This window comes from Salminus brasiliensis, chromosome 1, assembly GCF_030463535.1.
Source record: "Salminus brasiliensis chromosome 1, fSalBra1.hap2, whole genome shotgun sequence".
Lineage (NCBI taxonomy): Eukaryota > Metazoa > Chordata > Actinopteri > Characiformes > Bryconidae > Salminus > Salminus brasiliensis.
The window spans coordinates 27,593,829-27,608,260 of NC_132878.1; the positions used below are offsets into that span (position 1 = coordinate 27,593,829).

A 14,432-nucleotide genomic window follows, 5' to 3' on the forward strand; every position below is an offset into this window, starting at 1 on the left:
GGTTATATATTGTAATAGGTGTGTACAAATATATAATACTAATAGCATCTTAGGTTGTATTTTAATTATTATTATTTAATTATTATTTATTAGTAGAGGATTTATGTGTAGTATTTGAAATAGAAATAGAAGTAACTCATGGGAGTGATTTGATTTATTAGAATTTATTATCTCTTCAAACTGAAGAAAATGTTTTTATTGAGAAATACAGAAATTGAACACAAACAACACAAGTATACAACTTCATGTGCTTAGATTGTAGCAGAATATATTTATGCATTATATAGAAAATATCCTATCCCCCCCATTAATCTCAACATGGAACCAAAAGCACACAACACAATATTTACAATAATCATAAACAATGTAATTCACAACCATTCATAACCACAACCATAATGTCAATTAATAACTGACCACTTTACATAGTTTCAATTGAATATGACAAGGAGCTAAACACACACAAACACGTTTAAAGTGTTTATCAAGGCAATAGCAGCAACGGCCTCCAAATGCAAATGTCTTGTTTCAACTGTTGTTAATTCTCTATGATGTACAGAGCAATTAAAAAAGGCTATGCCCACAAATATATTGTATTGAGGTATTGTGATATAAACTGAGGTGTGTGTTACAGTCTCTCATTAGGATTGAATATTAATAACACTCTGAATGTAGGTATTGTGATATAAACTGAGGTATGTGTTACGGTCTCTCATTAGTGTTGAATATTAATAACACTCTAAATGTAAGTATTGTGATATAAACTGAGGTGTGTGTTACGATCTCTCATTAGGGTTGAATATTAATAACACTCTAAATGTAGGTATTGTGATATAAACTGAGGTGTGTGTTACGGTCTCTCATTAGGGTTGAATATTAATAACACTCTAAATGTAGGTATTGTGATATAAACTGAGGTGTGTGTTACGGTCTCTCATTAGGGTTAATATTAATAACACTCTAAATGTAGGTATTGTGATATAAACTGAGGTGTGTGTTACAGTTTTTTTTATTTCTAGAAATGTATATATGTAAAGCTACATGTAAAGCTAGTGCAACTAAGTGACAGCTATAAAAGAACACATTCATAGTCAAAGCATGAAGAAGACAATTTCTACATGGCTCTAGCACTATACATTTAAATACTCTCAAATAAAAGCAATTGTTAGGCAAAACAAAAACTATGTCACTCCTCAATTATAAACTTCTGAACACACATGTTCAAATCAATAGAATCCTACCTGGCAACTGTGGAGCTCAAAATATGTTGCTAATCCTCTACACTCCCTAGACATTGCACAACTTGCCAATACTCCTTTTCTCAGTGGGCCAGCATGAATTGATCATTTTCTGGCAAAGCCTTATTACTGCTCAGAGACACAACACAGCCAAGCACATGAAATATTCTTGAATCCAGTTAACCAATACAACCTTGCTGTGGATGTTGCACATAGTCCCACATATTCACAAACAGACCTGCTGGTTTTGTACTCTTTGACATTACTTAATCTGGCTTCAGATTCTGTCAAGATTTCACAGGGAGGTAGAAATGCTCAACAATGACTTAGTATCAAGTATTTTTGCATTGACTTCCATTAAGAGTTAAGAAGGTTTTTTTTTTCTTCTGTAAAGTCGTCATTTTAGGGATACAAGATTTGGGTCAGATGGGGATGATATATTCTACATCATTTAACACATCATTAGAACATTTTGTCCTATAAATTCATGACAAAATTGAGCATATTCAATCACAGAAGCTGACCATTATATCAACAGAATTCTCCTTCTCCTTTACACATCAGAAAATGTTTAAATTTAACATGACAAAGATCCAAACACACACATACACGTTTAACATGTAGATGTTAAATGTGTGTGGACAATAGTAAAGAAATGAGGAGAATGGTTCTGCGTGTACTGACCTATGAACGTGTTGTTTTCTGAAATAGCACAGGCATATAGGAGGTTTTATGCAATCTGCTGACAATACACAAAATTATTATTTTCATTATGTGCCCTTCAAAGTCCAGGATATCAGCTAGAACTCACTTGTTGTGATCAAATGAGGATGATGTTTAACTAATGCAACTAAAATGCCAGTTCAATGTAACATGTAGTGTCAAATGTTTAACATGCCAGAGATTTCTGTAAAATTCATTATTTGTGGTGTAGAATGGTGTTTATATACATATTAGATTTTGCCAATATTAAATCAACACTGTTACTCAGTGGTATTTAGTACTGACTGGCAAATTTGCTGTGTGAGTAACACAATAACACATGGCGTTTTTTTACTGTTGATTTTTCATCATCTTTAACAACTGGCTGTTTACTTGCTGTCAATATGAATTTGAAGAGTGACTAATTTTCATAAGTTCAGATAAAGACAGAAACCATCTAAGCCTGTCCAGTTGTGGAAATAGATTCTATAGACAGGCAAAACCAAGATGATCTGAAGTACGGAAAAGAAAAGGATGATCTGAATCATACAACATCATCTGTCAAACATGGAGGAGACACCGTTATGGCATGGACGTGAGCAGCTGGCAATAAACTGGGAAACGTTATTGATGTCCATGGCTTCCAGACTTCAGTCAGTCATTGACTGAAATAATCCTGATACTTATGTTAGTTGGTCCAATTACTTTTGAGCCTTTGGAAATGGAGGGATGGTGTGAAAAGAATAGTAGTACTTGCTAATATTCCACCACTTGACATGTATCATTGTAATGGTGTAAGCTCTTCACTTCACCTGACATTTCAATGTTATGGCTGATCTGTGTATATAAAGGTTCTAATTCATTTTTACAACATGAGCAGCACAAATAGTGCTGGCATGCTGAATGTGTGACACAGATGCCACTGTTCACGTTGGCTCAGTCCCCACTGTACACCTTATTTTGTGCTGATTATTTATTGACATATCATTGATTGCTATGGTAATTTTAGCACCTATTCTCTTGCTGTTTGTTTTGATATAAGTAACATATCTGTACGTTAAACAAATTAAAAGGGGCTTTGCTATAATTCCCCACTGCACAATCACAGTTTTGACTTTTCTTGTTTGCTTGTTTATTTTTTGTTTACTGTGTCATGTAAAACATAAACAAGCTCACATTTGAGCAACACTGTAAAATGTTCATTTGGTTAGTAGCATTTGCACTGCAAGACGTTGCTCGCTCGAAGCTGAAAAAGTAAACAGAAGATGTGAAGTCTTTTAGACCAGCTTAAGTGCTCTAAGTATCAAGTAACCACTGAAACAGGGGCCATTTCACAAATTAGATGCTCTACTGTTCTAGACCAAGTTCCCTGCATTGGACAGTTGAATGTATTGTGCATTGAAAACAAAAACAGTCCTTAGTTCAGTGAATCGTTTCCTCATGTTCTCCAGTTAGCTGGTTCAGATGTATCTGTTAAATTCAGTTCATTAACAGTAACCATACATAAAATTGTGCAGCAGTGTGTTCGTTTATTGACACTGGTGTCCGAACCTTTGCAGATGACTGTATAGCAATAAAGTGGTGTAAAGGTTCCTTCAGAACTGCACTGAAAAGAACTGCTTTGAATAGATGTGAATACTGTAGTTTTGAAAGAATTGTGCCTAGGAATATCTGAGAAGTCAAAAGAAATATGGAGGGTAAAAATTAAGAGATCGGGAAGAACAGAATGAGAGGGAAAGTATGTCAGTGGTTGAGCTAATCTCAAACAAAGTTTTGGGTTTTGTCTCAGCTGTTTAGGTAGTGTGTTTCCAGCGATAGTGCTAAGAGATTTTGAAGAAAGGCTGTCAGTGTAATATGTGCTGTGCTGTTGGTCAAATGTGACACAGTTGAAGAGTAAGAAGCAAATTTAAATCAGGCAACATCCTCTTCAGGTTCCCGGCTGGGCAACGACTTTGCCCCTGCGTCCGATAAAAGGGAGCGACCTGAGCTCAGCCCTGAAGTTGTGATTGAGCCAGCAGTAGATGAAAGGATTGTAGCAGGTGGAGCTCATGGCCAGCCAGTGAAAGGTGAAGTAGAGACCGTTATTGGCCTGGATGACCTTGCTGGACAGCAGCACAACGTAGCAGTTGAGTGGGAACCAGCAGACAGCAAACACCATCACCACCGCCATCAGCATTTTCATCGTCATCTTCTTCCTCCGCCGGTGCGCTGTGCTCTGGGCCAGCGTCACGTCGCCAATGGCATTACGCATCCATACTTTCTTTGCCACAACAATGTACGCCACAGAGATTATCATCAGGGGCAACACGAAGAGCAGAATGAAGGTGGTGAAGTCCAGGTACTTCCAGAAGAGATCAGCTGGCTGGGGGAAATTGGGAAGGCAAACCATTCTCACTTTTTGGTCACTAAGAGAGGGAAAGAAATGTGGGAAATGATACATTAATTAATTAATTTTACAAATACCTTTATTAGCTTGTGTTTGGTTGGGGTTACACACTGAACATGAAGTATGAATAAATGTCACCTTCATTTTATCTTAATTTTAAAATGCTTGACCATATAAAAGTTAAATGTATTGATAATATTAATCAGAATATGCTTTTTCATTGCATCAAATGATCACTCATACTCAGGCTAGGCATCATGGGGGCATTGTCACCTGGCAGTCAATCAGTCAACCCATATTTTCACTCAAATATAAATTAAGGGTGATTAACAATGTAGTCAGGATAATGCAGGTACAGTGAGATAAACAGGGATTGAAAGGTAAAAAACTAAATAAAAAAATAGAGAAAAAAGAAAATAAATATATATATATAAATATATATATAATATAATAAAATAAATAAAAACAAATAAAAATAGACAACTGCCAATAAAAGCTTGAGAAATTGCTAAAGCAGTGTGACATGAGCGAATGAAACAATAGCTGTAGTGATAGATTGGCTATACCGCTGTTGCTCAAGCCTGCCACGGTTGAATCTCCAGCATCTCAATCAATATTCACAGCAGCTTTCTCCTCCCTGCTGCCTGTGACCACTGGCGAAGCAGGCTATTGTTACTGTCAGAAAACAATCTTGTATCTCCCTTTTTGTTGTTGATGTTTTTTTTCTGTTTTTGACACAAATAAAGATCAATACACACACACTGCCCCAATACACAGGGCCATGGGACCATGCATAACACAAACACAGAGAGAGAGAGAGAGAGAGAGAGAGAGAGAGAGAGAGAGAGAGAGAGAAAGAGCGAAAGAGCGAAAGAGCTGTCATAGGTCGTGATTGGAAGGACATCACACCACACACCACAGTACCAAAACCCCAGTTTTCCATACCTAACAGTGCTTGAGCAACACCACGTATATTTTAAAATGCTATCCTGTCATTCATCAAACGTGCATTGTGCATTTCCACTTTCCAGCTTTATATCAGATTAAGTAAAGCTTTGTCCACCTATTTTGTGCCTCATTATTAACCATATGACCAGTTTGGCTTGACTACATTTGAATCACTGTGAGAAAGTGTTTCTTGGATTCAATATATATATACAGTGGGGAAAAAAGTATTTAGTCAGTCACCAATTGTGCAAGTTCTCCCACTTCAAAAAATAAGAGAGGCCTGTAATTGACATCATAGGTGGCCTCAACTATGAGAGACAGCATAAGAAAAAAAATTCTGAAAATCACATTGTCTGATTTTTAAAGAATTTATTTGCAAATAATTGTGGAAAATAAGTATTTGGTCACCTACAAACAAGCAAGATTTCTGGCTGTCTCAGACTTGTAACTTCTTTAAGAGGCTTCTCTGTCCTTCACTCATTACCTGTATTAATGACACCTGTTTAAACTCGTTAACAGTATAAAAGACACCTGCCCACAAACTCAAACAGTCACACTCCAAACTCCACTATGGTGAAGACCAAAGAGCTGTCGAAGGACACCAGAAACAAAATTGTAGACCTGCACCAGGCTGGGAAGACTGAATCTGCAATAGGCAAGCAGTTTGGTGTGAAAAAATCTACTGTGGGAGCAATAATCAGAAAATGGAAGACCACTGCTAATCTCCCTCGATCAGGGGCTCCACGCAAGATCTCAGCCTGTGGGGTCAAAATGATCACAAGAACGGTGAGCAAAAATCCCAGAACCACACGGGGGGCCTAATGAATGACCTGCAGAAAGCTGGGACCAATGTTACAAAGGCTACCGTCAGTAACACACTATGCCGCCAGGGACTCAGATCTTGCAGTGCCAGACGTGTTCCCCTGCTTAAGCCAGTACATATCCGGCGCATCTGAAGTTTGCTAGAGAGCATTGGGATGTTCCGGAAGAGTATTGGGAGAATGTCTTATGGTCAGATGAAACCAAAGTAGAACTGTTTGGTACAAACACTCGTTGTGTTTGGAAGAGAGTAAATGCTGAGTTGAAGAACACCATACCAACTGTGAAGCATGGGGGTGGCAACATCATGCTTTGGGGATGTTTCTCTGCAAAGGGACTAGGACGAGGACGTGTACATGAAAGAATGAAGGGGGCCATGTATTGTGAGATTTTGAGTGCAAACCTCCTTCCATCAGCAAGGGCACTGAAGATGAAACGTGGCTGGGTCTTTCAGCATGACAATGATCCCAAGCACACTGCCAGGGCAACAAAGGAGTGGCTTCGTAAAAAGCATTTCAAGGTTCTGGATCTCAACCCCATTGAAAACCTTTGGAGGGAGTTGAAAGTCTGTGTTGCCTGCCGACAGCCCCAAAACATCACTGCTCTAGAGGAGATCTGCATGGAGGAATGGGCCAACATACCAGCAACAGTGTGTGCCAACCTTGTGAAGACTTACAGAAAACGTTTGACCTCTGTCATTGCCAACAAAGGATATATAACAAAGTATTGAGATGAACTTTTGTTATTGACCAAATACTTATTTTCCACCATCATTTGCAAATAAATTCTTTAAAAATCAGACAATGTACTTTCCAGATTTTTTTTCTCATTTTGTCTCTCATAGTTGAGGTCTACCTATGATGTCAATTACAGGCCTCTCTCATCTTTTTAAGTGGGAGAACTTGCACAATTGGTGACTGACTACTTTTTCCCCCCACTGTATTCAATAATTCAGTAAGTCAAAATCATACCAAGCTCCAAACAAAGTCCATATTTGGTGTATAAAAACACCAAATATGGCATTCAGAAGTGAGCAGTTTATGAAAAGATGTTCTCCAGTGTCAGGTTAGAACTGTAACTGTTCATTCATCGTTTCAGTCAGACAGTCAGACAAAGGCTTGCTTTCCACTTTTTTTCTGAAATGAATTGCAACAGTTGCAACAGATTCAGACTTCAGAGCTTTAGAGATCTCAGTGCTCTTACTCTTTTTTTTTCCTTACAATGCACAACAGAATGAACGTCTTGCAGAACAAGTACAAAAATGTTCAATGCCGCGTGGCTATTAGCAGCAACATGCACTGCACATCCAGACGGAACAGACTAGGGAGCAACATAGATGAAAGGATTTTTAAAATGTATTAATCTTCACAACAGATGGCTGCAGACTATATGAGCTGAGCATATGAAAATAAAATAAGAAGAAATGAGCAGTTTAATCCAACTCAAGGCAAGGACGAGCATCATTTCCCACAGCTCAGTTACCTGAAGCATGTGTGTGAACAATGGGTCTACAAAGTTAGCATTTATAAACAATATGATACACTGACCAAAACACAACACATTTATGTGACCTACAGTGAGGAAAATAAGTATTTGAACACCCTGTGACTTTGCAAGTTCTCCCTCTTAGAAATCATAGAGGGGTCTGAAATTTTCATCTTAGGTGCATGTCCATTGTGAGAGACATAATCTCCTTAATACAGTACCCCCAAAGCATGATGCTTCCACCCCCATGCTTCACAGTAGGGATGGTGTTTTTGGGATGGCACTCATTATTCTTCGTCCTCCAAACACGGCAAGTGGAATTAAGACCAAAAAGTTCTATTTTGGTCTCATCTGACCACAGAACTTTCTCCCATGACTCCTCTGGATCATTCAAATGGCCATGGGCAAACTTAAGACGGGCCTGGACGTGTGCTGATTTAAGCAGGGGAACCTTCCGTGCCATGCATGACTTTAAACTATCATGTCTTAGTGTATTACCCACAGTAAGCTTGGAAACAGTGGTGATAGCTCTCTTCAGGTCATTGACCAGCTCCTCCCGTGTAGTTCTGGGCTGATTCCTCACCTTTCTTATCATCATCATTGATAAACCATGAGGTGAGATCTTGCATGGAGCCCCAGTCTGAGGGAGATTGACAGTCATGTTTTGCTTCTTCCATTTTCTAATAATTGCTCCAACAGTTGATCTTTTTTCACCAAGCTGCTTGGCAATTGCCCCGTAGACCTTTCCAGCCTTGTGGAGGTCTACAATTTTGTCTTTGGTGTCTTTGGACAGCTCTTTGGTCTTAGCCATGTTAGTAGTTGGAGTCTTACTGATTGTGTAGGGTGGACAGGTGTCTGTATGCAGCTAACGACCTCAAACAGGTGCTTCTAATTTAGAATAATAAGTGGAGTGGAGGTGGACCTTTTAGAGGAGGACTAACAGGTCTTTGAGGGCCAGGATTTTTGCTGATTGGCAGATGTTCAAATACTTATTGCAGCAGTAACACCCAAATATGTCTCTCACAGTGGACATGCAACTAAGATGAAAATTTCAGACCACTCCATGATTTCTAAGTGGGAGAACTTGCAAAGTCGCAGGGTGTTCAAATACTTATTTTCCTTACTGTATTAGAGCAATATATTAAAGCTTTGTCTCAACATGAAATGACTTGTGACACATAAATAATGAATTACAGCATTTACACTCCAACCATATCAGAGCTCTTCTTTCACCTAACAGTGGCATGGCAGAGAGAACAGAAAAAAAGCTCCCTAAAACTATTTTAACCACTCTTAGAAAATAATAAACAATGTTTAACAAATGTTTGTAACCCTTAAGTACTTAACCAAGTAATTTAGCTAAAACTCAATATTTTATTAGCCATATAATATTAACTCTATTACAGAAGCAAATTTTACTCCCCCTGGATAGAATTTCCAATGTGCTGTTTTGTGGTTATAGCCCTGTGTATTGACACTGAAGGTCTCCTGTCCTTTTGGGGACTGGCAGTTGATTGAGTTCTAAAAGTTTCACTAACCCATGTTGTCGATTTTATGCCCTCCTCATGCATATGCTGCTTTCATGCTTTTGAGCACTGATGCAGAGAAGTCTTAGAAATATAAAAGTTCTAGTCTGTCTGTGTTGGGAACAAAAAGATGTTGCTCACACTGTATATGTCCAGCTTCACTGAGCAATGTGTGCAGCATTCCTCCATCACAACTCCACTCTCCAGGTTGACGAGACATTGCTGACCTGACCAGAAATAGGCCACCGGCCTCCTCTGAACCTCTCCCAGTATACCCACTGGGGCATTCAGCACAGGTTGCCACATGGTGGATGCTGCTAGGTTGTTAATTATTAACTATAGGACACATGTGGCAGTAACCATTTCTATAATGCTGGTCTTTGAGCACCCTGCCAGTTTGTTCTAACAACCTCTGCCAAGCCCGGTGAATCACTTTGAGACCAGTCTTACTCTGCCATTAGCCCAGATGGAGCTGTGGGGGCTCCTTTGCAGAAGAAGCATCACTGTATGTCTGTAGATTGTCCTCAGGCTCCTGTACATCTACTCTAATGTCCATAAACACAAACACATAATCTGCGTAGGCCACTCATATATACAGCCAATGGCCAAACACCTCTACCCATGTTAAATTACATTTTCATGGGGCAAGAGACACCTGTGTACAGCTTACTTAATAAAATTCCCCCCAAAACCAAGGCAGATCTCAAACCTCAAACTCTGTCTACCAACAGCTTTGACCTTGATTTGCTGTTTCAACACTATTTGTTGGACTATTTGCAATATTGGTCCAACAATTTGTCATTCAAGACTAAAAGCCTTTTTAGCTCTCACTGGAAGCCCAGATAAGCAAACTGAAGCTCTCTTATTTTAGACACATTCTGAGAAAAACAGCTCACTGGGGAATGTGCTTGGAACAGCTTAAAGTAAAAAAAAGAATAGGATGACCAGGAACAAGAAATAAACAGAAAAGTCATGAATGAGCTATTAATAAATCCAAAGATACAAACACAGGGCAGGATATTCTAGACAAACACTATTCTTAAATATTTTTCCTTTTTTACTTTGCAAATTATTTCTGTTTGAGAAAGAAAAGGTAAAAGTAAAAAAAAGCTGTTGTTCCTCTCCAGCCTGAGATGCCAAGTCAGAATTGTGTGAGAAAGACTCCTTATCCTCCGCACCCTGCACCACTGAAATTTCTACAGATGCTGCAGACTCACTACTAGTTGCTATCAACAGCTACATGCACATGTGAAGTATCATCACTATCCTCCTCACCGTCCCCTGAAGGAATCTGATGCCCATTCGTCTCAACAGTCTCTGCTCTGTTCATTCCATCTTCTTCGCCACTGTCATTAGCAACAGCATCCACAGTTCTGCACTCTGACCCTCTGACACCAGTCGCCTCACATCTCTGCTTGTGTTTGAAATGCTAGGTCCTGCTTCCTCAGTCAAATATGTCCTAAGTGGGCAGATCAGTCTCTTATGGCCAAAATTATTCTATAAAACATTAGCATGCGCCTTCTAAATGACTCTAAATAGCCTTTGAAAATCATTTAAAGAAATGATCAGAGATTCTGGAAAACTGAGAGCGCTCACATACTATAGCATCATTTTGAGTGAAGGCTACATTTGAAATCATTACCCTAACATCCATTCTTCTAGTGACAGCTCAACTACAGCTAGTAGTACATCCTCAACTGCAAGAGAAAGGCATTATTCACGACACACCCCATGATGGAGTAAGAGGGGTTGGGGCACTCCTCAGATGAGCGCTCTCAATGAAAACTGAAGAGTTCTGTTGACACTACTATTTTTCTACTTAAGTAGAAAAGCAAGCCCAGGCACCAAAGAAAAAAGGACTTCTACATTTAAACACTTGTCAATTGTCTTTGAGTTATCATGGTTCTGTATAGAACAATTGCCTTTACTAAAGAACTTTTGAAACACCTCCTTTGCAGCACTTTTTGTATCACACTCTTACCCACTAACATCTACTTATTGTTGCAGGTAGCGACAGTGCCACTGTTGCTACCACCTCCATTATGGTGCTTGCTCGTAAGAGGCATGGACCTGGATCGCTGTAAAACGCTTTGTGACAACATTTGTTGTGAAAGGCATTATATAAATTAATTTTTAATTTAATTGAGCTGAATTGAATGTGTTGTTCGGAGGGTAAATCAGAGTGCTGATGACAGACTTGACAAGGGTAGATTCTCGATCAGTACCCTGAGAAGCTTTATGAATGAGGGCCTTATTGGATTTGAACAGAGAGATCAATTGGGTAGGAGAAAAAAAATAAAGGCCAATCTCTCTAAGTCACCCACTTACACAAGCCATTAGGAATGAATGATGAAGCTTCTGTAACCCACCACCACCCTGTCTCCTCTCTCTAACTAGGGAATAGATCTAAGTCTTATCTCCATTTGTCAAGAGGAGTCTGGTCTTCTAATTCAATGTAGAAACTGCCTACATCCTCACAGTTCCCTCCCTCTTAGCCATACATTCTCTGCCCACACCATAACCATGTGATGTTATGGCTTGAAATAGCAAACCAATTTGTTTGTTTTTCACCCAAACTCAAACCAGTGTCTGCATTTTTAATTATCTTCACCCAAACTCAAACCAGGGTCTGCATTTTTAAATTATCCTTACCCAAACTCAAACCAGTGTTTGTATTTCTTAATAATCCTCAGACAAACTCAAACCAGTGCCTGCATTTCTTAATAATCCTCAGCCAAACTCAAACCAGTGTCTGCATTTTTAAATTATCCTCACCCAAACTCAAACCAATGTTTGCATCTCGTAATTATCCTCAACCAAACTCAAAACACTGATTGCATTTTAATGAACCTGTTATGTGTTATTTTTTCTACATTAAATTAAAAACCTGAGTTTGTTAGAAAGACCCCCTATCCTCCGCACCCTGCACCACTGAAATTTCTACAGATGCTGCAGACTCACTACTAGTTGCTATCAACAGCTACATGCACACGTGAAGTATCATCACTATCCTCCTCACCGTCCCCTGAAGGAATCTGATGCCCATTTGTCTCAACAGTCTCTGCTCTGTTCACTCCATCTTCTTCGCCACTGTCATTAGCAACAGCATCCACAGTTCTGCACTCTGACCCTCTGACACCAGTCGCCTCACATCTCTGCTTGTGTTTGAAATGCTAGGTCCTGCTTCCTCAGTCAAATATGTCCTAAGTGGGCAGATCAGTCTCTTATGGCCAAAATTATTCTATAAAACATTAGCATGCGCCTTCTAAATGACTCTAATTAGCCTTTGAAAATCATTTAAAGAAATGATCAGAGATTCTGGCAAACTGAGAGCGCTCACATACTATAGCATCATTTTGAGTGAAGGCTACATTTGAAATCATTACCCTAACATCCATTCTTCTAGTGACAGCTCAACTACAGCTAGTAGTACATCCTCAACTACAAGAGAAAGACATTATTCACATCACACCCCATGATGGAGTAAGAGGGGTTGGGGCACTCCTCAGATGAGCGCTCTCAATGAAAACTGAAGAGTTCTATTGACACTACTATTTTTCTACTTAAGTAGAAAAGCAAGCCCAGACACCAAAAAAAAAAAGGAAAATGGAAAAATGCTCAATAGTCACTTCACACAGCACTCGCTCTCACACCATACACTCTGTCTACCCCATTTTTTTTATTAAATCAGTATATCTGTGTTAAAAAGAATGGATAGAGAATGAGCAGATAAGCAATGAGAGAGAGAGAGAGAGAGAGAGAGAAAGAGGGGGGGGGGAAGAAAGGTAATTACAGTGAGAGTGAGCAGTGATAATAATGTAATAATTAGTAATAATTATTACAGTGTAATAATGCTGTGGAAAAATAAAAACCACAGTCATTTTATTACAGTTATTCATTTTCTGTTATTTTTTTCAAAGATGTGTGTTTAGTATTTAATACTTAGTAGACCAGTGTTTAATATTTTTAAGTTATCCTCACCCAAACTCAAACCAGTGTTTGTATTTCTTAATAATCCTCAGCCAAACTCAAACCAGTGTCTGCATTTTTAAATATCCTCACCCAAACTCAAACTAGTGTTTGTATTTCTTATTAATCCTCAGCCAAACTCAAACCAGTGTCTGCATTTTTAAATTATCCTCACCCAAACTCAAACCAATGTTGCATCTCGTAATTATCCTCAACCAAACTCACAACACTGATTACATTTTTAATGAACCTGTTATGTGTTATTTTTCTACATTAAATTAAAAAACCTGAGTTTGTTAAAAGTGTTACTTACCCAAACTCAAAGCGTAACAGTGTTTGGTAAATGGCGTGTGGCAGAGAGAAACAAGTGGCCATCACCCAGATCACTGCGACCCAACCATGCCCTGCAGCCATGACATTCTCGGCTTCATCGGGTGTATCACCACCTGATGAAAAAAATACACCAATCAACAATCAAATGTGCTCCATAACCAACATAGATATAGATAGATGGTGACTCATGGAGTGCATTCATTGCAGTGACCCTGACATGGTGATGTATGTGATGCTGGTATGAGTGGCACAGCGACTGCTTTTTATTTATTTATTTTTTACAAATGTCAGTGTTGCTGCTAGGTTGAGAGTGTGTCCACCTCAACCTGAGTGCACTCACCTGGTGTCTGTCTATGGCAATAGCGACCAGTGTGAGCACAGACACGTGCACCGAGCAGTACTGGGCAAAGCGGCTCACATGGCACATAGCCTTGCCAAATACCCATGTACTGTACACAAAACGTACCTGTAGAAACACACACACATGCACATGTTAGGTATACAAGTGGGAAGTTATACACACATATATGCAAGGAAAATTGATGTACACTTATCAGCCACAGGTGAAGTGAACTGATTATCTGGTTATAATGGCACTGTTAAGGGTAATATCTACATATATAGGCAGCCAAGCGACAGTCAGTTATTTAAGCTATTTTGTGTTGAAGGAGGAAAATGGAACAGCATGAGAATCTGATTTTGACAAGAGACAAATTGTGACAACTGGGCCAGAGCATCTCCATAATGGCAAATTCCCAATATGCAGCAGTCAGTAATTAGGCATCCCAAGGCTGCGATGTGATTCATGGAGGCCTGCCACCCCAAAATTTACAGGAATCAAAGGATCTGCTGCCAACGTCTTGGTGCCTTCTCTCGTGGCGTGCATGCCTCGTCGGGTCAGAGCTGTTTTAATGGCTTTTATGTTATGGCTAATTAGTGCCATAAAATGGGCAAAGGGCAAAATAAGAATGTGCGACAGGATGTGAGATAAAAACCTGTCCTCTGGACCCCAATCATTTCTTTTAA

General features: G+C 39.2%; 1 protein-coding gene across 1 annotated transcript in view; it reads right to left on the bottom strand.

Moving 5' to 3' along the window:
* Nucleotides 1–204: 204 nt before the first annotated feature.
* gpr83 (G protein-coupled receptor 83) overlaps nucleotides 205–14,432 on the bottom strand; it is a 15,433-nt gene continuing 1,205 nt past the window's right edge. The window contains 4 exon segments of the mRNA XM_072679869.1: nucleotides 205–4,345; nucleotides 13,387–13,471; nucleotides 13,474–13,519; nucleotides 13,747–13,872. Coding sequence (XP_072535970.1) covers nucleotides 3,868–4,345; nucleotides 13,387–13,471; nucleotides 13,474–13,519; nucleotides 13,747–13,872 — 735 coding nt within the window. The 3' untranslated portion in view covers nucleotides 205–3,867.